We start from the raw sequence: 26,159 nt of genomic DNA, 5'->3' as shown, positions 1-26,159 counted from the left end.
GTTTAATTTTAATGATAAAAAATAGGGGCCCTGAAATCCACAGCAGAAACATGTTGCCTTAACTGACAAGAGCCACATCCCTTAAACCTCTAATGTTCACCTAACCAAGGCCAGGAGCCTTAACGTTTACCCCAGCCCCCCACTCCACTTTCCCCTGAGAAGCAAAGTGCAAATGTCCTCTGTAGTCCCCGTTGATTTTAAATGTTTAAAGAAATACTTATTTACGAGTTTCCAGAGATCCACATCATGATTATCAGGGAACCCACACATCTGTAACTGTCACACTCTATCTGCTGTCAGCAGCTACCATGGCACCAGCCATCCTAAGATGCAAACTCTAACTTTTGGCATTGCAAATATAGTTCATGTTGTTTTATGAGATTTCATACAACTTTATAGCCTCCAGAGGCATATTTCATCTGTTTAATACTCCTTATCTGCAAAGTATAACGTTCGTGCATATTTATTTATGAATATCATACTTGGAGAAAAATGACTAATTGAAAATACTATAAATGGTCTTTTATTTTGCTGCTGTGTGCATCTTGTTGGAGAAATAAGGAAATATGAGAATATTAGTATGTTTTATTGCAAGAATGTTAGATTTCTCAGTTTCTTCACTGCCACTGGCTTAAAATCCTGGAACTTCTTCATTCGCAGCAATGTGGGTGTTCCCACGACATGTGGACTGCAACGGTTCAAGAAGGCAACACACCACCATCTTCTTAAAGGCAATTTGAGACGAGAAATGAATGTTAAATGCTAGTGATGCCGACATCCCATGAACAAATATTTTGAAAAAGCTGATATTTGTGTAATATTCCATGCGAAGAGAATTTAAGAACTATTTTTGAATTATGATTGTTTAAAAAACATGAGGATTAATTTCCTTTGGCCGCTAAAATTAATTTCCACTGTTGTGGCAAAGATTGCCCAATCAGATAATCTTATTAAAATTATTTTTATGCTTTCTGTTTCTTTAAGAGACAAGACTCTGACATGGCATGAACAATGGCTCAGCTGTACTACAAAAGAACTGACAATGCACCGTACAGAGACCGAATTTCTCTTCGAATTGTGAGAGCAGAATCTGAACTCTCTCCTGCAGAGAAGGCTTACTTGAGTGCTGTTGAGAAAGGTGATTACGCAAGTGTCAAACAAGCCCTTGAAGAAGCTGAGATTTATTTCAAAATCAACATCAATTGTATTGACCCTCTGGGACGGACTGCGCTTCTCATAGGCATTGAGAATGAGAACTTGGAAATCATTGAACTTCTCCTGAGTTTCAACGTGTATGTAGGAGATGCTCTTCTCCATGCCATCAGGAAGGAAGTTGTTGGAGCTGTTGAACTACTATTAATTCATAAGAAACCTAGTGGAGAAAAGCAAGTAAGTTGTCAAAAAATGAAATGCATGTATGGCATATCTGAATTGAATCTTAATAATTCACCATTTATCCAACAGCAATTAATCCACATAAAGTACAGTTAAGATATTAAGAATTTTGAACCTATGCCAGAAAATGCTTTGGTAAATTTGTCTTGGTGTATGATGCAATGGGGTTGAACAGATAATACAACATATTTGAGATCTGACCCAATACAGACCAATGGAGCAATTAGTCAGCCAAAGGAAAAATAAAATTTTGATAACTACACGTGATATATTTTGAACAACATTAAAATTTTAATAAAGGAGTAATTGATTTGTAATTAGTTATTTTAATAGGTAGTACTTAGGACCATTGCTTTAATGACAATTCTTCTAAGTTTGCATGCATAGCTGCAGTGTATTTGGAGGACATAAAAATGGAGAGGGCAGGCAAGCAATTTGGAAAGAATTAATTGCTGGCATCGGGTAAACTGATCATAGAATCCCTACAGTGCAGAAAGAGGCCATTTGGCACATCAAGTCTGCACCAACCACAATCCCACCCAGGCCCTACCCCCAAATCCCTACATATTTTACTCACTACTCCTTCTAACCGACACATCTCAGAACACTAAGGGGCAATTTTAGCATGGCCAATCAACCTAACCTGCACATGTTTGGACTGTGGAGGAAGCGAGAGCACCCAGAGGAAGCCCATGCAGACATGAAGAGAATGTGCAAACTCCACACAGACCCAAGCTGGGAATTGAACCCAGGTCCCTGGAGCTGTGAAGCAGCAGTGTTAACCACTGTGCTACTGTGCCACCCATGTATGGCTGGTCTTCTTTTCACTTATCTCTGTGAAATGAAACTGCTGAATATCTTCAAACTTATTATTTTGTCCATTTATCATCTTAGGAAGATAGGAGTTGCTGAACAACGAAAGAACTTCCATTGAGTTTGCCATCTACCAATCTGATAGTCACATGACAGGCAATAATAGAATAATCACGGAAATCAATCTTTAGCAATTAGTCTGCAACACAGCCAATGATGAGTTGAGGAAAGCCCCCAGTTCTAGAAATTTTGGGGAACCTATAAATCCAAAGGCCTGCTACTTACCCCCCCAACTTCCAAGCATGCTACACTTAACATATATCATATCAACTCTTCATGTAATGTCCCCAAAAATAGAATTGTTTGAATTAAACCTAGCTAATGTGCTTTTGAATGAATCAATACTATTTGGTTCCCTTGTCTCCCGATGGAGTTTCTTCCATAGATTTGCCACTTGTTCACTGAAATAATGGCCCAGGATTAGCTGGAACAGGAATCTCGTGGTGAGTGTCGTAAGTTAGATATTTTCCCTCACCTTTTAATTCTAATTCACTTTGTGCTGCAAACTGTTGGACATGTGAGTTGATAATGGTGTGGCAACATCAATGAGATATCTGAAACTTCGGCAAATGATAACATTAACAAGCTATTTTGATCAATTAAATATAAAGATGCAGCGAATAAAACCAAATGAACAATGGAGATGGAAATAGGATGGATTTGAGTCAAGTTTGATGTAGGTGGAAATGTCAAGAGAGAGGAAGAAAGATTGAGTTAAGAGAAGACAAAGAAGCAGAAAGGAACATTTGAAATGAAACCTTTAAGAAGAGTATGCTTCATGCAGGAGTGAGACTCCACATTTTCAGTTGTTCCCTTTCTCAGTCTCCAAGGTTGAGCAGTTAACGCAGAATAAATGTTGTCTTGGAAGGATTCTTAAACCATGAAAAAGTAGCACTAACTTTCTGCAGTGAGTTTACTTCACATTTGAGGCACAAATGCAACAATTCCGAGAAACTCATGGGGGAGGTTAGTGATGAGCTTCAGTGTCTGTGAGGCCAAGTGTGGAACAGCACAAATTGTCCAGCAATTTGTGGTGATTCTTAATTCATGGCAATCTCATCCTTGCCAAGTATGCATTAATAGTGTTGTGAACTTTTTAACCCACTGTTATTTTGCTAGCCAAATCTAGCCCATTGTTTCCAAAGACTCATTTTGAATTTAGTTCTAAAGCTGTGGGTAAACTGAAATAGCTTATCATGATGAACATTATCTTGTTCCTTTAGGATCTTAAAAATAGCAATCAGATCACCACACAATTATTTCTTTTCCGGTAAGAATTTGCCCAATGTATATAACCACTCATTGTAACCAATCCCTTCACCTCCTCAATCATCCTGGTGGCTCATTTCTTTTCCTTCCCTTCGCTGCTGTTTTCTTTTTACACTGCCGCAACCAGCACCATACAATTTGTTCTGAGTGCTATCATATCAGTAAATTATAAAGTGAAAGGAATAACTCAATATTTCAGCGCCATACTGACCTTTAAAGCACCCAACGTCTAATTTGCTTTATTTCACTGTCACCAAACTTTATTGTGAAATCTTCAATTTATTGTCAAGTGGGCATCAAATCAGGCAACATTTGTGAAAAGAAAACAGAATTAACAGGGGGAATATAGACCCAAAACAGGTGGATTTGGATTGCATGGGAAGAAGAAGTGAAAAGAATCTCAAATCTGAACCCAACCTGTCTTGAAACTGCCGATATCCAGTTTTAATGGGGTCTGGTGGCAGGTGACCAACTTTCTCCCAGTAGGCAAGTCACTCCTCTAAATATTTAAATGAAATTGCATGCCTCATATTTAATCTACTCCAGGTTTAATGCTGACTGACTAGGCTTTCTGAACTTTAGGAAACCCAGCAGTTCAAGGGGGGTAAGGAATGTTGCATTAAACAGGGTAAGTGCTTTTCTAGCACTGCTTTTGGGTCAGGGAAAAGCAGGGGTCCTTCTCTTTGGGCCCCTCTCAAGCAAACTTATTAACTACTCCAGTATTTGAAATTGCTTACTCAGTGCCCAATACCAATCCGATGTCCTTCATTGTTTGCAGTGTACTCTAGTGGTTTCCCTTGATCCTCACCACTCTTCCACTGATTAATACGGTTTCCTCATTGTAGTCCCCCTGATCTCTCTGGGCGTCCTTTGATGACATCTACCCTTCCCAATGTCTGATATAAGGCCCTGGCACTAGCATCCTCACTAATTTCTATAGCCTCATGTAGATATCCCATAAAGCATCACAATCTCTCCCTCCCCTCACTCTGTTCTCCAGCTATGGCTGGCTGTTACAGACCTAGCAGCCTGGCCTACCTGCAACTGGGAAATGGATTTCCAAGTGCTGATCAGATTCTGCTGTTAAATCCAGCAGGGGCTGAGAGGAACCTGTTTTTTTTTCCTTCATTCTAGGTTGCTATCCCTGTTGATCGGTACCAATATTTCAAGTTTCTGACCTTTGTCTAATGGAAGATCGCTTGCCTGAATTGCTAACTTAGTTTCTCAGCGTGCAAATGCTGACTGGTCTGCTGAGTATTTCAAGCATGTTCTGTTTTATTTCTAATAAGACTGGGGCTTTCTTTGCTGGAATGGAGAAAGTAAAACTGAGATCTGACCAAGAGGTGGAAAGTGATGAAGGTTTGTGATGAGGTAGATATGCCATAATCTGACTGGTAAACTGGTGTCCAAAAGGCATAGGATTACCAGAAAAAAAAGGAAGAACGATGTAAAGAGATTTTTGAACAGTGTATAGCTATGATATGGATATAATATTGGAAACAGAATCCATTGTAGATTTTATAAGGAAAATGAATAAGTGCAAATTTTATGGGATATAGTGGGCAAAGGAAAGGGGAATGGCAATAAATTCTTTGGAGTAGCAACACAGACACGAAGGATCAGATGGGCACTTACTGCCATTTAAGCTGCAATGTTGAGATTGGTATTTCAAGGCATATGAAGATTGAAATCTTCATGGGATTTCATAGCTGCCAAGCATTATGACGAGTTTAAATTTGCGTTCTGCCTCATTCAAGAGGATATCAAAATGATCTCACTGGGACTACCATCTTAAGTAGTTGATAACGATGTGAACAGAAAGTCTTTTTGTGTGTGACGTAATTACATTTAATTTGATAGAATCAGTAGGAATGGCAGTGAGGTGAAATAGAGAGGAAACGTCAATGCAGTAGCGAGAGAAGATTTACTGAATAGGCATTCTTTAAAGTTAATTCTTCAAGGAGCACTTATTCACATAATAGCAGCAGAATTTTTCTCCCAAAAAGACTGTGGAAGCTGAATCCATTGAAATTTACAACACTATGATTGACAGATTTTTATTAGCTAAGAGTATCAAGGGATATAGGTCAAGAGCATGCAAATGGAGTTAAGATACAGATCAGACATGATCTAATTGAATGTTGGAACAGGCTTGCAATCTGGAAACTGCACCAGTTAGGTTGCAGTTCAAGTTTCCGCTGAAGCTCTTATGTAAAATCATTATCCATAAAATTTTATACCGATCAGTGCAGTCAGGCAGGACAGTAGAACATATTTGTTTCTTATTATTTCTTTCCATTATCTCAATGTGCTTAAGAGTGTCAACCTGGCATAATTTTATTAATATAACTGAAAATGAGTTTGTCACCCATAAATATGCACTTAAATAAGAATCTCCTGTCCACCCTGTGAATAACTTGACTTTAAATCATTAGTTACTTAATCAGGCGAAACGGAAACATTTTTAATGTCACTAGTACACAGTAGTCAGTTTTTTAGTAAATGAACAAGTCTTTGATCAGAAAAAGCATTTGAAACTTGTGTACCAGTCGCTGTGCTCCTGAGAAACGAGTGCAGTTTGAAGAGTGTGCCCAAACCAGTGCACTGACCAGAATCTTAGAATTTTGGCCCTCTTTCAATCTGTGGGGCAATTGAACCTTGAGCCAGTAAAAAAATTGTACAAAAGATGAAGCAAGTGCCTGTAAGAGTAACCAGCTTGCTTTTGTAAATCCCTGATCTTATGCATTGGTTTGGCCAATTTTTGCACAGATTTCACTGTTATTACAAGTGGTAACTCAACCCCCAGTGTTTTCTGCTGATGGTGCATTTCCTGTTTTGTTCCATAGGTTCCACCAATACTGCTGGATAAACAGTTTTCGGAATTTACACCAGATATTACACCAATAATTCTCGCTGCCCACACAAACAATTATGAAATAATAAAGCTCCTTGTGCAGCGAGGGGTTTCTATACCACAGCCTCATGAAGTTCGTTGTAACTGTGTTGAGTGCGTTTCCAGCTCCGATGTTGATAGTCTGCGCCATTCACGATCAAGGTTGAACATATACAAAGCCTTAGCAAGCCCATCTTTAATCGCCTTGTCCAGTGAAGACCCCTTTCTGACTGCATTTCACTTGAGCTGGGAGCTTCAGGAACTAAGTAAAGTGGAAAATGAATTTAAATCGGAATATGAGGAGTTATCACATCAGTGCGAATCTTTCGCAAAAGATTTATTGGACCAGACAAGGAGCTCCCGGGAATTAGAAATTATTCTTAATTATAGGGACGATAATAGCATTCTGGAAGTGCAGACCGCTAATGATCTTTCCAGGTTAAAGTTGGCAATTAAGTATCACCAGAAAGAGGTAAGACTTCTGGAAATCATCTGCTGTTAATCTTTGATGTTTGGTGCCAAGGTCAGAAAACTGAGTGTACTAGAAGTAAGTGAGTAGTTGGGTCCGCATCTTTCAAGATTTAATAAAGTGTGGATTCATATAAAATATATTGCAGATATCTATTTTCCAACTTCATGAATAATGATTATTAAATTGATAGCATTCGGAGAGAAAAGCAAAATGGAGGCAAACATTGTATATTAAATTAAAATATTACTTTTTCACAGAGTAATTAATGTAAAATTGAGTACTACTTGAAAAATAGAGACATGTCGAAGTTTTGCATCTTGCAATCATCCAGACATTTTGCAACAATACCTGTGTAAGGGTTAAGCAACAACTTATACTGTGTGAAAAGAGAGTGCTGATTGGTTAGTAATGGAGTCTGATTGGTAGAGACATTGCTGTGGAGAATTCACCAGGTGATGATGACAGACAGTTAACTGCCAAGCATTGTTTAAAATTTAAAGCAGGCAGCTTGACACTGATTTGTCAAAGCGGTGCCCTGGGGAATGAATCAGTGAATGGGTGTCTCTTATTTTGTTTAGCTGAAAGAAGCACAATGTATGTTCATGTTCTTTTTGTCTGCAAAAAACAGTGTCCTGTTTTTTAATACATGTAGCTTCCAGTACATGCCACTCTGTGATCCCAGCTGACAATCTTAAATTGGTTGTCAGTATAATTGTTAGTACGTTGAGGATTATTTAGCAAATATTGTCCAATTGTGGATTCACATCTGATAATGTATTTTAAGTTTTGGAAGCATAGGCTGTTTGAATATAATCTGTACTTTGCCTGTTGCAAACAGCAGAATGGATATGCTGTTTGATGCACTTCACCAGTTTGAGAAGTATGACCTACATACCAAGTTCACACTGGCACTGAAATTCACATACCACATCATTCATTTGTGTGATAGTCAGAACATCTTTTTGGCTTTACGACAGCACCCTGTTATTGAATAATGCAGATAGTTATGATCCCAGTTGACGTTACTACTGGACGGGAAGGTGCCAGAATAGAATTCTGGACCAAAAGACTGTGAGGACAATCTTACCAGCTTGTTCCACTGATCGATCGGGAGTGGCAAGCCAGCAAGATCATGCAAGAGGCGAAAATCTGCATTTGCACCCAATTTCTCATCTCTAGCAAGATTACTGGCCTCTATCTGACAGCATAATCAGCCTCATGTCCGGGTAGAGCAAAAGGCTGATTTAAATATTCAGTAGGTTATTTAAATATTATTTGTGATCCCAGAATGCAATCATCTGGGCTCACTTGCCTTAAAAGCCTTGCCGGTGAAGATCATCGCTGGCAACAATCGCATATGATCCTCCACCAGTGAGGGACCAGATGGGATGGCCTTGCATTTGTAACTGGGGGCAATTGAAGCCCCCTGGTTGATTGGGGGCAGGAATGTGCAGTGCCCCATGGGCAGTCTTAACCTGGCACTGCCCAACCAGGCTCATAACAGTGCCCACCAGCCACCCTGGTACTGCCCACTGGGCAGCACAAAGAAGCAGCACCTAAGGAGAGGTGCGGGGCCTAAGGGAGAGGTGGGGTCTGCATCGGAGTTGCATACTCTGTCTTGGGGATCACCAGGGCAGTGATTGGCAGGGAGGAGGAATCGCGGGTGGTGACTGCCTTAGGGAGTCGTGACCAAGAGTGGCGATTTGTGGGGGTCATGATCAGAGGAGGTGGGGGTGTAATGTCTGAGTGAGTCGGGTGAGTGCCAGATTCCCGATGCACTGTCTACTCTTTGCATACTGCACTGGAAGATCAGGGTGCATGTGCAATAGCGCCATCTAGCAGTCTGCAGCTGGCTTCCTGGCATGAATAGACTCCATTCACTCCCCCTACTGGGAAGGATCACACTTTGCCTAATTTCTTTCTGTTCAGTACCATACAATTGCAGCTGGAATTTCACCCAAAAAATGGATGCGATTCTCTCCTGTTTTTACGTTTGTTCAGTACTTGAATTATTCGGTAATTTTTACTTTGTTTTAGAAAATGTGGATGATCAGAGCCACAGGATTGCCAGTTAACTTTTACCTACATTTATTAAACATTTATTAAACATGTTTGTCTGTAATACATTACTACTTCAATCCCACTTATCTTCACAAACGTACACATATTTTAAGAATAACATGGGTTACATAATATATTTAATACCAAAATGCTCTTAGTAACAGAAAGTCCCTGTAACCCAACAGGCTAATTGATCAAACAATACCCCATTCTGAAACCAAGTGGTGAATGACACAAAATCCTCCCCCAGAACTCTCCACAAGAGTTTCTAAACTCCAATTTCAAAAACTACATTTCGGAATCTTATTACAAACAATGCTTTCCCTCAACTGCTTTCAGCAAGAATCCACCTCCAAGAATTCCAACTCTTCTTTCAGTATTACTTTGTCTTCAATAGTCATGAGCTTTCGGACTTTCCCGCACAATTTCTTAGATCTCCAGCCATCATACTTTTCATAATTGCTTCACAGGCTATAGGAGGGTATCACCTTCCATATGATGACTTATGGTCTACTGCTTCTCACTAATCAACCTCACCAGGTCTGTCTTTTTTGGCTCTGTCTCTAACTTTAGTGAATTGTACCCTTTTCCAATTCCAGTTCCTCTTTGTTCCTTTGACTCCAAAATTCCTGGAACTTCTCTTTTCATCCCTTGTTTTTTAGAATTAACTGTCCTTTAAATTCTCTGGGACTTTCTTGTCCGTTATTCCATTGTTTTAGAACATAAGAACATAAGAACATAAGAAATAGGAGCAGGAGTAGGCCATCTAGCCCTTCGAGCCTGCCCAGCCATTCAATAAGATCATGGCTGATCTGTTGTGGCTCAGTTCCACTTTCCCGCCCTCTCCCCATAACCCTTAATCCCCTCTCTTATCAAAAACCCATCAACCCGCTTCTTAAAAATATTTAGCGAGGCAGCCTCCACCACTTCAACGGGCAGAGAATTCCAGAGATTCACCACCCTTTGAGTGAAGAAGTTCCTCCTCAACTCCGTTCTAAACCGCCTCCCCTTTATCTTGAGGCTGTGCCCCCTAGTCCTACTGTCTTTTTTGAGCGGGAAGAGTCTCTCCACCTCTATCCTATCCATCCCATTCATCATCTTATACGTCTCAATGAGATCTCCCCTCATTCTTCTAAACTCTAGCGAGTACAAGCCTAGTTTATTCAGTTTGTTTCTACTCTGGCAGAGCTGAGAGAACGGTTTTCTCTCTCTAGGTTCTAAGCTCCTGCTACTATCAGGCTCAGTTAAACTAAAATTTGCAAGATCATTTCCCTAAAAGAGACCCCATGGTTGCTAAGCAACAGCTCATTTTTTCTCCAAGCTTTTGTTTATCTTTTATGCCGTAAACTCTCCAAGCACAATAGAGACAAAAGGGGTGATCTTATTATTGTGTCTCACTGGCCAATGGGCGGAATGAGCCAGAAGATCACGAGAGAGCCGAGAAATCAAGTTTGCACCCGATTTCTCACCAGCACCAAATACCTACTGCAATCAGCTCACGCCCATTTCCAGCACAAGGCTTAATAAGTAATTTAAATATAATTTAAATGGAAGTAGCAAGCCCAGGGCAGTATTGCCTGGGCTCACTTGCCTGTGTGACCTCACAGAGGGAGGTTCTGAAGGATTGTTTATGGTCCTCCATTAATGGAGACCAGACACAATGGCCTTGCCGGTGGGACCGGAGGCCATTGAAGCTCTAGAGGAGGGGTGCCCTTAAGGCAGTGCTAATCTGGCACCCATGGCAGTGACAGCCTGGCATACTGGCAGGCTGGCACTGCCCAGGGCCTGTGGGGGCAACTGGGGAGGCAAACCAGGGCGGGCTGACTGGTGGAGGGATAACTGTTCACTCTACATTGCAATCAGTGGGGCAGGGAGGGTGGTAGGAGCAATCATTCCAGTAGAGGCGACCTGGGGCAATCGTTCCAGGCAGGGTGAATGGGAGCAATTGTTCTGGGTGTGAAGGATGGCTCACGATTATTCCAGGCGGTGGGCCTTCATGAACAACCACAGTAGCGCAGATGGTGGGTGGAGTTGACAAGTTTAGGCCACAGAGACCGATCTGATAGCAACAGAAGCAGTGACAGCTTATGCCAGAATAGAGATATGCATATACGCAATGGCGCACTCTGCTGCTATCGGCTGGATTTCACGCAATGTAGGCTTCGCACATCTCCCTGCAGGTGGAAAACAGAATTAGGAATCAATTTTTGCTCAGAGTACATACGAATTGACGTTTAGACTCACCAAAAAACAGATCTGAAGCTCTTCTGTTTTCACGCTCTTTCTGGACTTAGAAATAAGGTACATATAAATTATTCCTATCATCCAACAAAACCATGGGGATGATTTAAAGCCCGAGGTCAACCAACATTTCCGTGGCCTCCCCCTGCCCCCTTGCCCACTCCGATTCCATGGCGGGTGATGCGGTAGAATTCCAAAGCTTGTTTCCTGATTTTCCCCACCCCTTGCCGGTAATATAACGAGGTTTCAGCATCATGTCAACAAAGTTCACAACAGCTATTTAAGAATGTGAAACAGTTGACAGGAACCAGTCAACGATACCAGGTAAGTATAGCCCTTGAGGGGAGAAGGACATGTCTGGGCAATGTCCACTGACACAGATCGGCACTGTACAGGAAGAAGCCATTTGGCCTAATAAGTCTGCACTGGCTGTCTGAAAGAGAATATTACACAAGTCCACAGCCTGCCCATAACCCCATGCCCTTACCATGGCTGATCCACTACCTCTGCTTCCTGACACAGTGTGCTATAAATTGCTATTTTCCTCTGATACTGGTATTGTTGCAAAGTGTGCTGATAAGAGGAAAAGCTCTGTCATGTCTCTTTTTTCAGAAATACTCAAGTTCTGTATTATCAAACAACTGTTGATACAACATTATCAAAATAGCCACAGTACAAATAGGATTTTTCACCAAGTCTATATACATTGCATTGTTATAAACCTCTGTGCATCTGAATTATGATATTTAGATAATATTATAGTTAAAATCTTGGATGCCTTACTCCTCCAGACGCAGATCAGTCGTGAGAATACAGAGGAGAAAGGAACACTTGGTTCATTGAACTAGCACCATTCATTTGGAATTGTTATCACAATATTTCATTTAATCACAGTTGATATGAATCTATATCTCTTAAAAGCAAATACAGTTGTGACCAGTGATATCTTGGCTGGACAAAAACACTGGTGCATACACATTCTTGTACCCAACTGAATTGGTTTCTTCCAGTTTTGGTCTTTAACAACCTCCATTTCTGAAAAAAAATTCTGATTGGCATCCACTCTATTGCCTAAGCTTGGGAATAGTAACAAGCCTTGTAACTCGCCCACCTCTGCATGCGCCCACCTCAGACTCTGCCTCAGGTCTGCTTCTGGTGGCAGTGGCCCCAATTCCAGATCATGCTCACCCCCCACAATGAAAATGCTGTAAGTAGGCAATGCCAGGCAAGAGGCAAGATCACCATGCTGGGAACAGGCTTGATCCACAATTCCTGCCATGGGATGAAAAATCTGGGTCCCAATATTCAAAATGATTATGATTGGGGATTAATTGATGAACGTTTATTTCTGATTGGGATGTATTGTTCTGATGTGAAGGCATAGAAAGAGCTTCCATGCCTGTAGTTGAGATGATGGAGAAATAGGAGGTCCACAGTGTAAATTTTAGAAAGTGCCATCATGTATGGAAGACATTGGAGAGAGTAGGAGTTCACGAGGTTTCAGGAACAGTAAAGTGCCAGCAGTAGATAGTGAGGATATTGGTGGCTTCCGAAGTGTTAGCTATCACCTGTTTAGTAGTCATCTTGAGAGTCAGCCTGAAAGCCTGTAAATCCCTGATTGCAACTAATCAACCTGTAATGGCACCAACTAGTCCCTCTGTCCAGTGCCAATGATCTGCAAATAATAAACACATATGGTGTTATCTCTGTAAAGACTGGCAATGGACCCACTTCCGTAAAGCCTCCTCTACTGCCATAAGAAAGAATTTTAAACATAGATCCACCATTCCTTGACACTGCAAGAGAAAACTATCAGAAGCTGATCTGTCTCAAATAAGCTGCTTCATTGAGATGAGTCATTTCAGGGAGCCATCCCAGCCATTCACTGCTCAATTTTGTTTTACCACTGCATCTCATAAGCGAGATGGTAATTCAAATAAATTACCTAGCATACAGGGTGAACACAGGATGTAGGAGCAGTGGTATGTGGGTTTTGTGGATTATTTAACAACTTTGTGAATATTCTCTGTTACATAACTTGATTACATAGAGTTCTAGCTTGCAACTTTTCACAGTCTAGTTGTGGAGTCCAGTTCTACTTTATGATGGAAATTGGCAGAAGACTTTAACAGTGAAGAACTTTGGCGGGTTTGGGGATAGACAACAAATGTGCGAATTGACTTTATTTGGTGTAATTTGCTTTCTCTGACTGCACTAACTATCCTGTTCCAAGTTCTTTTCTTCTTGTACTTATCCTCCCCCTCAGTGAAAGATAATGCAGATAAGCATAGTATGATTTTCTTCATTGCAGTTGTTTGTAAAACACAGCTAGTTACAATGAATGTGGAGACGTTTGCTGAATTATATTTTTGGACAATCATCACCCTTCTTTATGAAATGGTGAACTGCTGCCTGGCTGATGTAACAAAGGCACCTGGGATAAAATTATAACTTACAATTTCATGATAGAGATGGCTGTTAGTAGTGTAGATAATACCTTTATTCTGGTTGAAGTAAGTTGTAAGTCTGCAGGCAGAATTTAGCACATCTCTCTAAAACCCTCCAGAAAGAAATGCAACTGTATGGACTTAAGAACTAGAAGCAGAGGTAGATCATTTAGCTTTCTGAGCCTGTTCTGTCATTCTGAGCAGGTCTGATTTTCTATGGAATGTGATCACGCACTTTCCCTGTATCCCCTGATTTCTTTTTCCTAAACTCTACTGATCTGCGTCTTGAATGTGCTCAATAACTGCCAATCCACTCCAAAGATTCATAATGAAGACTACTCATCACTTCAATCTCTTAATTCTCTTACTTTGAGTCTTTAAACCCAAGCTCAATACATCGCAGCCACAGAAACTTCTTCCCCGCACCGACTCTGACAACCTCCTTAGAAATGCTATATGTTTCAATCATGTTTCATTTTTCTAAATTCTAAGGGAACATGGGCTTATTGTGCTCAACCTCTCCTTATAGGACAATATTCTCATCCTAGAAAACTTTTGATGCACCCCATATAAGGCCATATCCTATGTTAGATAAAGATCTGCAGCTAAATCCAATTACCTTCTTAGTTTACAAACCTTAATGAGTATCTAGTGGTAGGGACCGACACTTTCTGTGATGCTTCAATTTAAGAGAGAGATTTCAATTGATCTTGATCCATTTCGTCATTCGACTTCTTTTAGTAACATTATGCAAACTAATCCCCAATCCAGACATATACTTTCTGAAGAGGTAACTCAACTGGGACAAATACCTAATAGACACTCCTCAGCACCAGTTAAAAGTTATATGCCAGCAAAAGTAGAAGCAACTTTTATATATTGAAGTCTAAATGGTGACTTTAATTTAATATCAGGCAGACTGCCCTACAGTTTATAAGATTGCAACATCCATGAGAGTAAACCTTGGATTTATTTTTACTCATTAGCAAGATGTAGGCATTGCTGGCAAGGCCAGTATTTATTTCCTGTCCCTAGTTGTCGTTGAGAAGTTGGTGGTGAGCTTCTTACTTGAACTGTAGCAGTCCATGTATTATTGGAACACCCAGAGTGCTGGTAGGAAGAGAGTTACAGGATTTTGACCCAGCGACAGGGAAAGAACAGTAATGCAGCTCCGAGTCAGGATGTTGTGTGGCTTGGAGGGGAACTTGCAGTGGTGGTGTTCCCATGAAACTGCTGCCCTTGTCTTTCTAGATGATAGAGATCATGGGTTTGGGATATGGTTCCAAAGGCACTTTGGTGAGTTGCTGCAGTGCAACTTGTAGATGGTACACTGTGCATTGGTGATGGAGAGAGTGAATGTTGAAGGTAGTAGATGGTGTACCAATCAAGCAGGCTGATTTTTCTTGGATGGTATTGACCTTCTTGAATTTTGTTGGAGCTCATCCAGGCAAGGGAAGAGTATTCCATCACACTCCTAACTTGTGCCTACTAGATGGCAGAGGTTGGATTTGGGGTAAGGGCAGGAGTTTGGTTATGTCCAGTTAGCTGTTTTAAAAACAGTGAAATGGTTTAACAATTAATGTTAAAGGGAAATAGTGTCATTTTTATAGGTTCATTAAGGTTCAAGTTTCTAATGCCTTGTACGAAAAGTGGCCACCAGCACCCTATTTTACTGAGTTTTACACCCAAAAAAAAGCCAAAAGTTGATGGTAAACCATTCAAACATTGCTTCTCTATCGCAGGCAAATTTCACCCAGTTAATAAACAAATTGGGATCTTTAGTGAGCTGTGCATATAGTCAGATATCTGTGTTTCCTGATTTTCCCTGCCCCTTGCCGGTGAAGTCAGAGGTTTAAAAGGACAGTAAAAGTTTTTACAAATATATAAAGAAAAGGAGGCTGGCTAGAGTGAATGTTGGACCCTTAGAGGATGAGAGGGGGGATTTAGCGGTGGGAGATGAGGAAATGGCTGAGGCCTTAAATAAGTTTTTTGCCTCGGTCTTCACGGAGGAGGACACGAATAGTTTGCCGGATCTTAAAGATAGAAGGATGGTAGGAGTTGAGGGCCTGAATGCGATTACTGTCACTAGGGAGGTAGTGCTTGATAGACTCATGGGACTGAAGGTGGACAAGTCCCCAGGACCGGATGGAATGCATCCCAGGGTTCTGAAAGAAATGGCAGAGGTGATAGTGGATGCCTTAGTAATTATTTACCAAAATTTGCTGGATTCTGGGAAAGTGCCGGAAGATTGGAAAACGGCTAATGTTACGCTGCTGTTTAAAAAAGGTAGCAGACAAAAGGCAGGGAATTATAGGCTGGTTAGTTTAACATCTGTAATTGGAAAAATGCTTGAATCCGTCATCAAAGGAGAAATAGCGAGGCACCTAGTAAAGAATGGTTTGATAGAGCAGATGCAGCGCGGATTCGTTAAGGGGAAGTCGTGATTGACAAATTTATTGGATTTCTTTGAGGATGTGACTAGTGTGGTAGACAGGGGGGAACCGGTGGATGTGGTGTTTTTAAATTTTCAGAAGGCATTTGATAAGGTGCCTCATAAAAGGTTCTGCAGAAGGTTAGGGTGCACGGAGTTGGGGGTAAGGTGTTAGCGTGGATAGAGGATTGGTTGTCTAATAGGAAGCAGAGAGTTGGTATCAATGGGTGCTATTCTGATTGGCGGTTGGTGACTAGTGGAGTGCCGCAGGGATCGGTGTTGGGGCCTCAGCTATTTACCATTAATATAGATGATCTGGAGGAGGGGGCTAAGTGTAGGGTGACGAAATTTGCTGATGACACGAAGATGAGTTGTCAAGCAAATTGCGTGGAGGGTGTGGAAAGTCTGCAGAGGGATCTGGATAGGCTGAGCGAGTGGGCAAGGACCTGGCAGATGGAGTATAATGTTAGCAAGTGTAAGGTTATCCACTTTGGCAGAAAGAATAGTAGGAGGGATTACTGTTTAAAGGGCGAAAAGCTGCAGCATGCTACGGTGCAGAGGGACCTGGGGGTCCTTGTGCATGAGTCGCAAAAACCCAGTCTGCAGGTGCAGCAGGTGATCAAGAAGGCGAATGGGATGTTGGCCTTTATAGCGAGGGGGATAGAATATAAAAGCAGGGAGGTCTTGCTGCAGCTATATAGGGCATTGGTGAGGCCGCAGCTGGAGTACTGTGTGCAGTATTGGTCGCCGCACTTGCGCAAGGATATTTTGGCCTTGGAGGGAGTGCAGAGGAGGTTCACTAGGCTGATACCGGAGATGAGGGGGTTGGACTATGAAGAGAGACTAAATAGACTGGGTCTGTACTTGTTAGAGTTTAGAAGGATGAGGGGGGATCTTATAGAGATGTATAAGATAATGAAAGGGATGGATAGGGTCAAGGTAGAGAGATTCTTCCCGCTTAGAAAGGATAGCAGGACTAGAGGGCACAGCCTCAAGGTAAGGGGGGGGCAGTTTAGATCGGAGTTGAGGAGGAACGTCTTCACTCAAAGGGTGGTGAATCTCTGGAATTCTCTGCCCGTTGAAGTGGCAGAGGTTGCCTCGCTAAATATATTTAAGTCACGCGTTGATAGGTTTTTGGTAGACAAGGGAATTAAGGGTTATGGGGAGAAAGCGGGAAAGTTGAACTGATCCACTTCAGATCAGCCATGATCTTATTGAATGGCGGGGCAGGCTCAAAGGGCTGGATGGCCTACTCCTGTCCTATTTCTATGTTCTTATGTTTATAGCATGGAAACAGGCCCTTCGGCCCAACTTGTCCATGCCACCCTTTTTTTAAACGCCTAAGCTAATCTCAGTTGCCTGCATCTGGCCCATATCCCTCTATACCCATCATAATAGAGTCAGAGGTTTACAGCAAGTAATGAGAGAACCTCACTGAAGGCTTTGAAGGAGGGACTTGGCAGTAGTAGCAGGCAATGAGAGGTGCACCTGGCATTGAGGGGATCACTTGGCATGGGGGAGGGATGCATGTATTGCAGTACAAGGACCTGGCAGTGAATGGAGGCAAGGGGGCATTTTGCATTGAGGGTGGGGAAGTAAGGGCGGGGGCACCTGATATTGTGTGGGGGAGCACTGGTGATACTCCTGCTGAGGTTGTTAGCCTAAGATGAGTGGGGGGTGGAGGTGAGGGAATGCGGGGGATGGAGGAGAGCCCTGTTGATTGTGCCATTTGGGGACCAAAGAATTGTATGTGTTTCAATAGAACCATTTCTCATTTCTCAAGTTCAGGGAAGATGACTACCATGCACATGACAGTGATTGACAACCTTTTTTTGGTTAAGGAATCCTATAATATCTTGTCCCCTCCTCCAGCTCACCACCCCAGCACATAAAGCAAAAAAAGAAACTAAATTGAAACACTATTGAATGAATGAATTATTACTGATTATTTCTCATTGAATGCATTTTGCTCCCCAGATATTTCAGGTTTCATTTGTTATGCCGGTGCCTTGAATGGGGCTTTGTGTTAGCTGACACAAAGCAGACTAGCTGGAAGTTGCATTATGACAGCCAAGGTGGAGCCCAGAAAATTGGTAGAGTTTGAGAAGTATCAAATTTGGTGTAGAATTGTGGAGGTTTGATTATTTTGAAGTGGTGAAAGGTTTAGATTGTCCAGCGATGTGTCATATTAACTGGTGATTTTTATCCCCTTGGGGAAAATGCAGAAAACTAAACCCTGCTGAGACGACGGAATTTTCCATTTTGGGGATTAAAGGGAGTGATTCACCTGAATCAGGACTAAGTGCCCACTAATGCAGAATGGAGTGCTGCTGTGATTAACAAGCCTGCCAGGTGACAAGGGGGCATGGAGATTAAAGTGACCAGTTAATTTCAGTTTTCACAAATGACAGGCAGGAATAAAGATATTGACTGGAGAGCTATCTGAAATTACCATGCCAGGAGTGATATTCAGGTCTGCCAGAGAAGGAGCAGTAACAGCTATGGGTGGTGCCTCATCCCAGGGGAAAGTACAGAGATCAACTCCTTGCCCCCCTAGGAGCCTTGCGGGACCCAGCCTCTGCAGCTAGGCATCAGCAGAGGACCACTGGACCTACCTCCTTGGCACACCCTCAGGATCCAAATGTCAGATACCTGCTGGTCACTACCAGCACCAAAGCTCACTGGGGGTTTCCCACTAGGAAGGAAGGTGCATAGTGAGAGGCTGCTGAATGAGCCATCCAGTCCCCTAATAGTATTACAGTTAGCGGATTTGCATAATTTTTGAGTTCCCGCCCAGTCCCCCAATGGGGGCTGGTGGGGCGGGTCGGGTGAATCACAATTGCCTTCACACCTGGTAGGAATCCCCATTTTTGGCTGACACCCCATTCAGCGGGATTCCTGTGGGATGCCTAACAGAGCTGGAGAATTCCCCTCATAAATTCCTGTTCCTTTCCTTATGTTCTTATGTGATTCTCTTGAACAATCCAGCAATTATTGTTCTAGGTGTTAGTTCACACATTGCCATTCAGTTTCACAGTTTAACTTGGTGAGATGTGACATCTGCACCACACCAATACACTCAATGTCACTTCTTATTTAAACCCCCATATGCCATATATCTTGTCCCATCAAGACAGAAATTCTTTTGGTCACAATGTGTGACAATATTGCAAATGTACATTTGGAGATTTGTTCTATTTAGTATTTACATCTAGATTAAATTTTGAGAAAAATACCAGATGGAAAACGTTTATTTATACATTTGCAATGTTGTACATATTGACCAATGGAGTTCTTACTCCACCCTGTAAAAAGTCTGGTTCATTGTACATCACCTAATGCACCAGTGGATATATACACTTCAGAGTGTGGTAGGCAGCCACACTATATTGCTATTTAGTCTCTGCTGATCTGAGCTTAACCAGACTGTTCTCCATCAAGAATGCTTAAAGTGGCCATGCTCCAGGTAAGGAAGGGAAATAAACACTTCATAGTCAAACGTAATCCAATGCTGAACTATGTTTGGGTGGATGTGCAATGAAGACAGAATTTTTCTGCAATCCCTCCGTGATTGAATAGAGTGCTTGTACTCACTAGCTGGAATCTCATGTCAAGAAAAGTCACTGTTGCTGGTGCCAGTGAATCTGCCCTCACTATCAAACACTGCTTACAATAAAAGGAAAATATTGGGCAGCAGGGTGGGGATGGGAACGTGGTGGTTGAAATGGATTCAACATAAAGCCTATATCTCAATTGTAGACATAAAGTACACACTTTAAACTGTGAAAACATGGATCATAAATAAAGAAGTATGCTGGCTTACACATTACTGACCTATGCTTTGTCTTTTTTTAATTAATTTATCCTTCTAATATTTTTTCTTGTGCATTAGTTTCCTCTGTAATTTTTGTTTTAAAACAATGTATAATTCTTGTCTTGGTTTCCAGTTTGTCGCCCAACCAAACTGTCAGCAGCTCCTTGCTTCCCGCTGGTACGACGAGTTTCCTGGCTGGAGACGACGTCACTGGATCGTTAAGTTCTTGACCTGCATCGGCATCGGACTACTATTTCCAGTCTTTTCTGTGTGCTACTTGATAGCACCAAAAAGCACATTCGGCCTTTTCATTAGAAAACCATTCATTAAGTTTATCTGTCATACCGCTTCCTACTTGACTTTCCTTTTCCTGCTGTTGTTGGCATCTCAGCACATTGATCGAACAGACTTAAACATGCAAGGTCCTCCACCAACCATCGTCGAATGGATGATACTTCCCTGGGTGCTAGGTAATTTATTCGCGTGTGACAACTAATATGTAAACTGGTGGGCTAGACCACATTATATCACAAAGTGTGAATCTCAGATGAGTCTGGTGAAGCTGATTTGATTTGATTTATTATTGTCACATGTATTAGTATACAGTGAAAAGCATTGTTTCTTGCGCTCTATACTAACAAAACATACCATTTATAGAGAAGGTAACAAGAGAGTACAAAATGCAGTATTACAGTCATAGCTAGGGTATAGAGAAAGATCAACTTAACGTGAGGTAGGTCCATACAAAAGTCTGATGGCAGCAGGGGAGAAGCTGCTCTTGAGTCGGTTGGTATGTGACCTCAGATTTTTGTACCTTTTCCCAACGGAAGAAGGTGGAAGAGAGAATGTCCAGGGTGCCTGAGGTCCTTAATTATGGTAAGATATGTACTACCGTTGAATTCTATTTTAAAGCTAGCGCTGCATTTACAGAGGAAGAATGGTCTCTTAGTTGAATTACAAGTAGGCATTGAACACTTGTGGATCTATGACTCTGCGGAATGTATTGAGTTTATATCCTACCTTCCACTTCGGTCGGTGGTTGTTTCTCACCTCCCAAACAAGGCTAATAGCTTGGAAGAGACATGTCTCACGTCCCTGGCATGGTAGAACATTGATCAACAGCACATTAAATGAATGTTTGACCACTGATAGAAATGGACACCAGGTGGCAACCCAGAAGTGAATTTGACCCTGAATAGGTTCAAATGGATTACTTCACTCTTTATAAAGCACATTCACAGGACGTTTTAACAACCTGCAGCAACCAGCTTATGCCAAGATTCCTAGACTCTCTCTCCTCTTGGGACGGGGGACAGGGAGTGTGCCCAAGATATACTGCAATTGGGATGGGTGTTAATCCATTAAATTCTATGATTTGTCCCCAGCCCACCAGCTTTGGCAATGCCAGACCTCAAGGATAGGCACTTCTCAGCATCTCGTCTGAGGTGACCGGCTCATGGGCTTCTGGCCCTGACTGACCTTTGGTGAGTTAGTGAATTGCAGTCAAGCAGAAATTGGGAAAAAATACAGTTTAGAGGTTATTTATTAGTGTCACAAGTATGCTTACATTAACACTGCAATGAAGTTACTGTGAAAATCTAGTCACCACACTCTGGCACCTGTTCAGGTACACTGAGGGTGAACTTAGCATGGCCAATGCACGTCTTTTGAACTGCGGAAGGAAACCAGAGCACCCGGAGGAAAACCACTCCGACACAGGGAGGACATGCAGAGTCCATAAGACAATGACCCAAGCCAGGAATCGAACCTGGGTACCTGGTGCTGTGAGGCAGCAGTGTTAACCGCTGTGCCACTGTGTCACCCATCTGTGTCAGTAACCTGGGTTAAGGAGAAGACAAGTTACTTGGGGTTCTTGCTACTGATCACTACTCCTTCAGCTGTGAATTCCCTCCCATGTGGAACAAGTAGGCTTACATTAACATTGCAATGAAGTTACCGTGAAAATCCCATCGTTGTCACATTCCAGCACCTGTTCGGGTACACTGAGGGAGAATTTAGCATGGCCAATGCACCTAACTCACACATCTTTGGACAGTGGGAGGAAACTGGAACGCCCAGAGGAAACCCATGCAGACACGGGGAGAACATGCAGACTCCACACAGACAGTGATCCAAGCCGGGAATCGAACCCGGGTCTCTGGCGCTGTGAGGCAGCAGTGCTAACCATTGTGCCACCGTGTCGACCATCAGTGCCAGTAACCTGGGTTAAGGAGAAGACAAGTTACTTGGGGTTCTTGCTACTGATCACTACTCCTTCAGCTGTGAATTCCCTCCTACGTGGAATAGTCTATACAGGTGGACAAGGACAACCATTCTCATTCATAGCGAATACCCACATTGGAAAATTGCCAATTCCAGGAAAGGAAAGGACAAAATCGGAATTTTGAAAAACATATAAAATGGGACCAAACGAAAAGTTAATTTAGTTAGGTTAGCCATGTTGTAGAAGGAAAAGAGGTAAAGTGATAGGGAAGGAGGATGAGAACCAAGGAGTCGGACTGTTGATGTGTGTGGAGGGTAAACAGCAACATAGTCTCCTTCAACTTCTGTTGCAATTCAATGGAAAAAGAATGAAGCAGTTGAATAAAAGGCTCTGAAAGGTTAAGTTTTAGCTGTCCTTACATTTTGCGCAGAGCATTTTTCCAGAATGTTTCATTATATTGAGTAGACTAATGTGGCTTAGTTCACATAACAGAGCACTGCAAGTTGCAAACATTAAGGAGGATAGATTTTAATGTACTATCAATCACACAGTGGGCTCAGCGTTGATAACATCGACCTGCATCTTGATTATAATGAAGGATATTAGCATCAAAGGCCACAATGAAATTAAGGTAAATTATCTGAGATGATGGCTGCAAACCGTGATAAATTTCATGAACTTAATTTCCTAGCATGGTTCATCACCTACCAGGAGCACACATTTACTTTTTACCCTTTAAATGTCAATTCACTAAAGCTGAACCATGAGTGTCTTTGTTGATAGTTTTTTTAAAATTTCATTTCTATAATTCATTGTTATGCACAGTATAAACTGACCTCACTGTTTCAAAACTTGGGCCGAGAAATTAAGGGAGGTATTGGGTATTATTGAGTATCCTGCCAGAATGATAAGGCCTGAGGTGCACCTGATATTGGGCTTTGCGCCTCCTTACGGTGTAGCTGGCATGGCGAGAACAGCCGGCCAACAAAAAGAAGACCAAGAATGCATTGCAGCAGCCTTCAGGTAAGTAAAGCGAGGAATGGGGGTGAAGAAGATTAATGACCAAAGGCCTGGGGAGAGGACTCATAGTCCAGGGAGTTGGAATAGTTGAGAGTCCGAGTTGGAAAAGGAGAATTGTGAGGTGGGATCAGAGGCCAAGAGGGGGTCAGAATCAGAGGCCGGAAGATGCGTGAGGTGGTCAGATGTAACGTCGCGTACGCTCCTCGGGAATCCACATTCAGGCAAGTAAATGTAGAACACTTACCATGTCAGTTGTAGACATTCCCAAAGTCTGAGTTAACCCAGTGGGAGCTGGCACCATCATGGGCTACTTCAGAGAAGCCAAACTTGAAGTAGGGGCCTCAGGCAGAATTGTTCGTATATACCCGGCAGAAACCCGGGCATTTAAATTTCAAGGGTAGATCCTGGATGCATTAGTGCTGCCATTAAATAACAGACAAAATTTTATATGAACACATTACATGCTCTCACAGCATTACCACTGTGCAATTTCTAAGCCTTTAATATAAATCATATTTAACTACTAAGTTTAGAACAAGATAAGCAATACTAATTGTCTGTTATAGATGCTCCATATTTTTGCCCTATCGCTTTGTCTGTCTGTGTCCCTTTGTAGCTTCCTCATCTGAACTACGTAACTTACCTTAGTTAGTGTCAGTCACAAATTTGCATATACTATGCTTTATTCCTTAATCTGAGTAATTGTATATGCCACAAAAAGCTAATGCCCAGGTGCAAATCCCTAAGGAATATCACTTGCCACACACTATCCATCAGCATTCATTCCCTTTTTCCCTCCTCTCTGTCCCCTGCCTTCCAACCAATTATCAACTCATGTCACAAAGTTACCTCCAGCTCTCTGTGCTTTCATCTTGCTAATAATCTCTTTGCTTACTCAAAACCTCTGGTATTTTATGTAAGCAACATCTGCTGGCAATCACTTATGTGAGTGAACTTCATAAGAAATGTGACCTACTCTTCATAAATTCATGCTGATTCTTTTTGTTCAGTCCAAGCTTGTCCAAGTGTACAGCCACTCAGGGCAGAATTTATTGTTCTCCCCATGGCAAATTTGATGGCAGTTGGAAATTCTGCTGCCTTCCCAAGGCAGGGAAGGCCCATAGACGACTTTCCTGTACTCGCGCAAATGAAGTCCTTAATGGGCAGTTACTGCTCACTTAAGGACCTTATCCCACTGTGACAGGTATTAACAAGTGGACAACGTGCCATGTGGGGTGCACAACAAGGAGACGTGTGCAGGCTTGCTTAAGGGACCTGCATCGAGGGTAGGGGGGGCATTGTGCTGTAAGTCACCCCTGGCCCTTGCTGCCAGTACTGCTCTTTCCATGCTCCCCGCCCCGTGACCAACCCCCCACCACCCCCCCTTTCCCACCGCCCCCCACCATCTCTCACCTGTGGCCTGGGATCCAGTGACAATACCAGGCCTCAGGTGGCTGTCAAACTGGCAGAAGCTGTCTCTTCACCTCTGATTGGCTGGCACCTCCTTGGCAGGTGTGACATCTGCCTCCGGGATCTTTGATCCCAGAGAAGACGTGCGGAATGGCATTTAATGTGACAGACCTTCTCTAGAAGAGGCGATTCAGAACTTTCGTCAGCTCTCTAGCCAACGGGCAAGATCACTGTCACCTCAATTAAATGCCGCCCTCCATCTCTGATGATAGATTCTAGTAACCCAGCCATAGCTGATGAAAAATAGCCATTACCTTTTTTTTCATATATGGATTGATATTTGCAATTTTCCAATCTAAAGGCACAATTCCTCACCTAGAAATCTTTTGAAAATTAAGATTACCGCTTCTGCAAATTCCTCATTTATTTCTTTTAAAATTCTGGGGTGGGAACCATCAGGTCCCAGAGAGTTCTCTGCTTTACACCTATTATTTTCTACATTGCAGTTTTTTTGCCTATAGTAAATCTACTAAATTCCTCCTCTTGAATTATTCTTAGATTCCCTTGTACTGGTGGTATTTTGTTCTCTTCCTTCACTGTGAAAGGGGATACAAGGTATTCATTTAACAAATCTGCCATTTCCATACTGTCCTTTACAGTTTTGCCTACATTTGCCTTCAATAGGCTCACATTCTCCTTTATCACTCTCGTTATATATTTATAACATTTTTATGCTGTCAATATAATGTCCCTTGTAGTTTTTAAAAATATTTTCTCCTTGCATCATACACTCCTTCACTGTTTTCAAAAGCTGTTCCAGACGGGAAAATATTGACTACTCTTTGCATCTGTGTAAGCCTCTTCTTTTAACTTTACACTTATTTACCATTGTTGCTGAAGGACACAAGTGGAATCTTTGCCTTATAGGGTTATGCTTTTTTTTATCGTGTTGAAAATATCATTGAATACTGTTCTCTGTTTCTATGTAAGTTTACACGTTAAGAGTTTAACTCAAATTACTGTTGCCAGTTAATTTCCCATGCCTCTAACATTTACCTGACCTAAACCTGAAATTTCGGTTTGTGGTTCTCCCATCTCTCCCTGGTCGATTCTGAAACATATCTTACTGTAAAGCTGTCCCCTTTATTATGAAAACTCACTGCCAATTATAAACATTGTTGTTGCTCCTTGCTTCCCTGATGTCTGTAATTATATACTGCCCCCTTCCAATCCCGTTACGTCAATACTATCAGGAGGTCTGTAGTTATTCAAAGCTCTTTTTATTTTTGTTATACATAATGAATTTTTTTAGACCCATTTCCTTTCCAACATGCATCAAGAAAATCATGTTTTCCAACCATTGACTTCAATGCATGTTTACTGTTGATGTGCGCTTGGAAAAATTGCATCAAGACCATTATACAGATATGCCGGAAATATCTCAGGACAAAGGATAAAGGAGACTAGTCACATATTATACCTCACTCCCTCTCCTGTCCCAAACACATGATTGACATTAATTTGGATACCTTGATTTAAATGCAATGTATAACTTCAAACATATATATGTGAACTGAAGATATGTTGATAATTTAATGGATGCTCTATA

General features: G+C 41.9%; 1 protein-coding gene across 1 annotated transcript in view; it reads left to right on the top strand.

The window, feature by feature from the left end:
• The window catches only part of LOC145349417 (short transient receptor potential channel 4-like), a 113,003-nt gene that overhangs the window by 50,139 nt on the left and 36,705 nt on the right, over positions 1-26,159 (top strand). Inside the window, exons 2-4 of the mRNA XM_080197948.1 lie at positions 985-1,389; positions 6,384-6,902; positions 20,030-20,366. Of these exons, the coding sequence (XP_080054074.1) occupies positions 1,012-1,389; positions 6,384-6,902; positions 20,030-20,366 (1,234 nt within the window). The 5' untranslated portion in view covers positions 985-1,011. The remainder of the gene's footprint in view (positions 1-984; positions 1,390-6,383; positions 6,903-20,029; positions 20,367-26,159) is intronic.

This window comes from Carcharhinus amblyrhynchos, chromosome 10 (genome assembly GCF_965287045.1).
Source record: "Carcharhinus amblyrhynchos chromosome 10, sCarAmb.v2.hapA, whole genome shotgun sequence".
Classification (NCBI taxonomy): Eukaryota; Metazoa; Chordata; class Chondrichthyes; order Carcharhiniformes; family Carcharhinidae; genus Carcharhinus; species Carcharhinus amblyrhynchos.
This window is presented reverse-complemented; position numbering and strand designations above follow the sequence as displayed.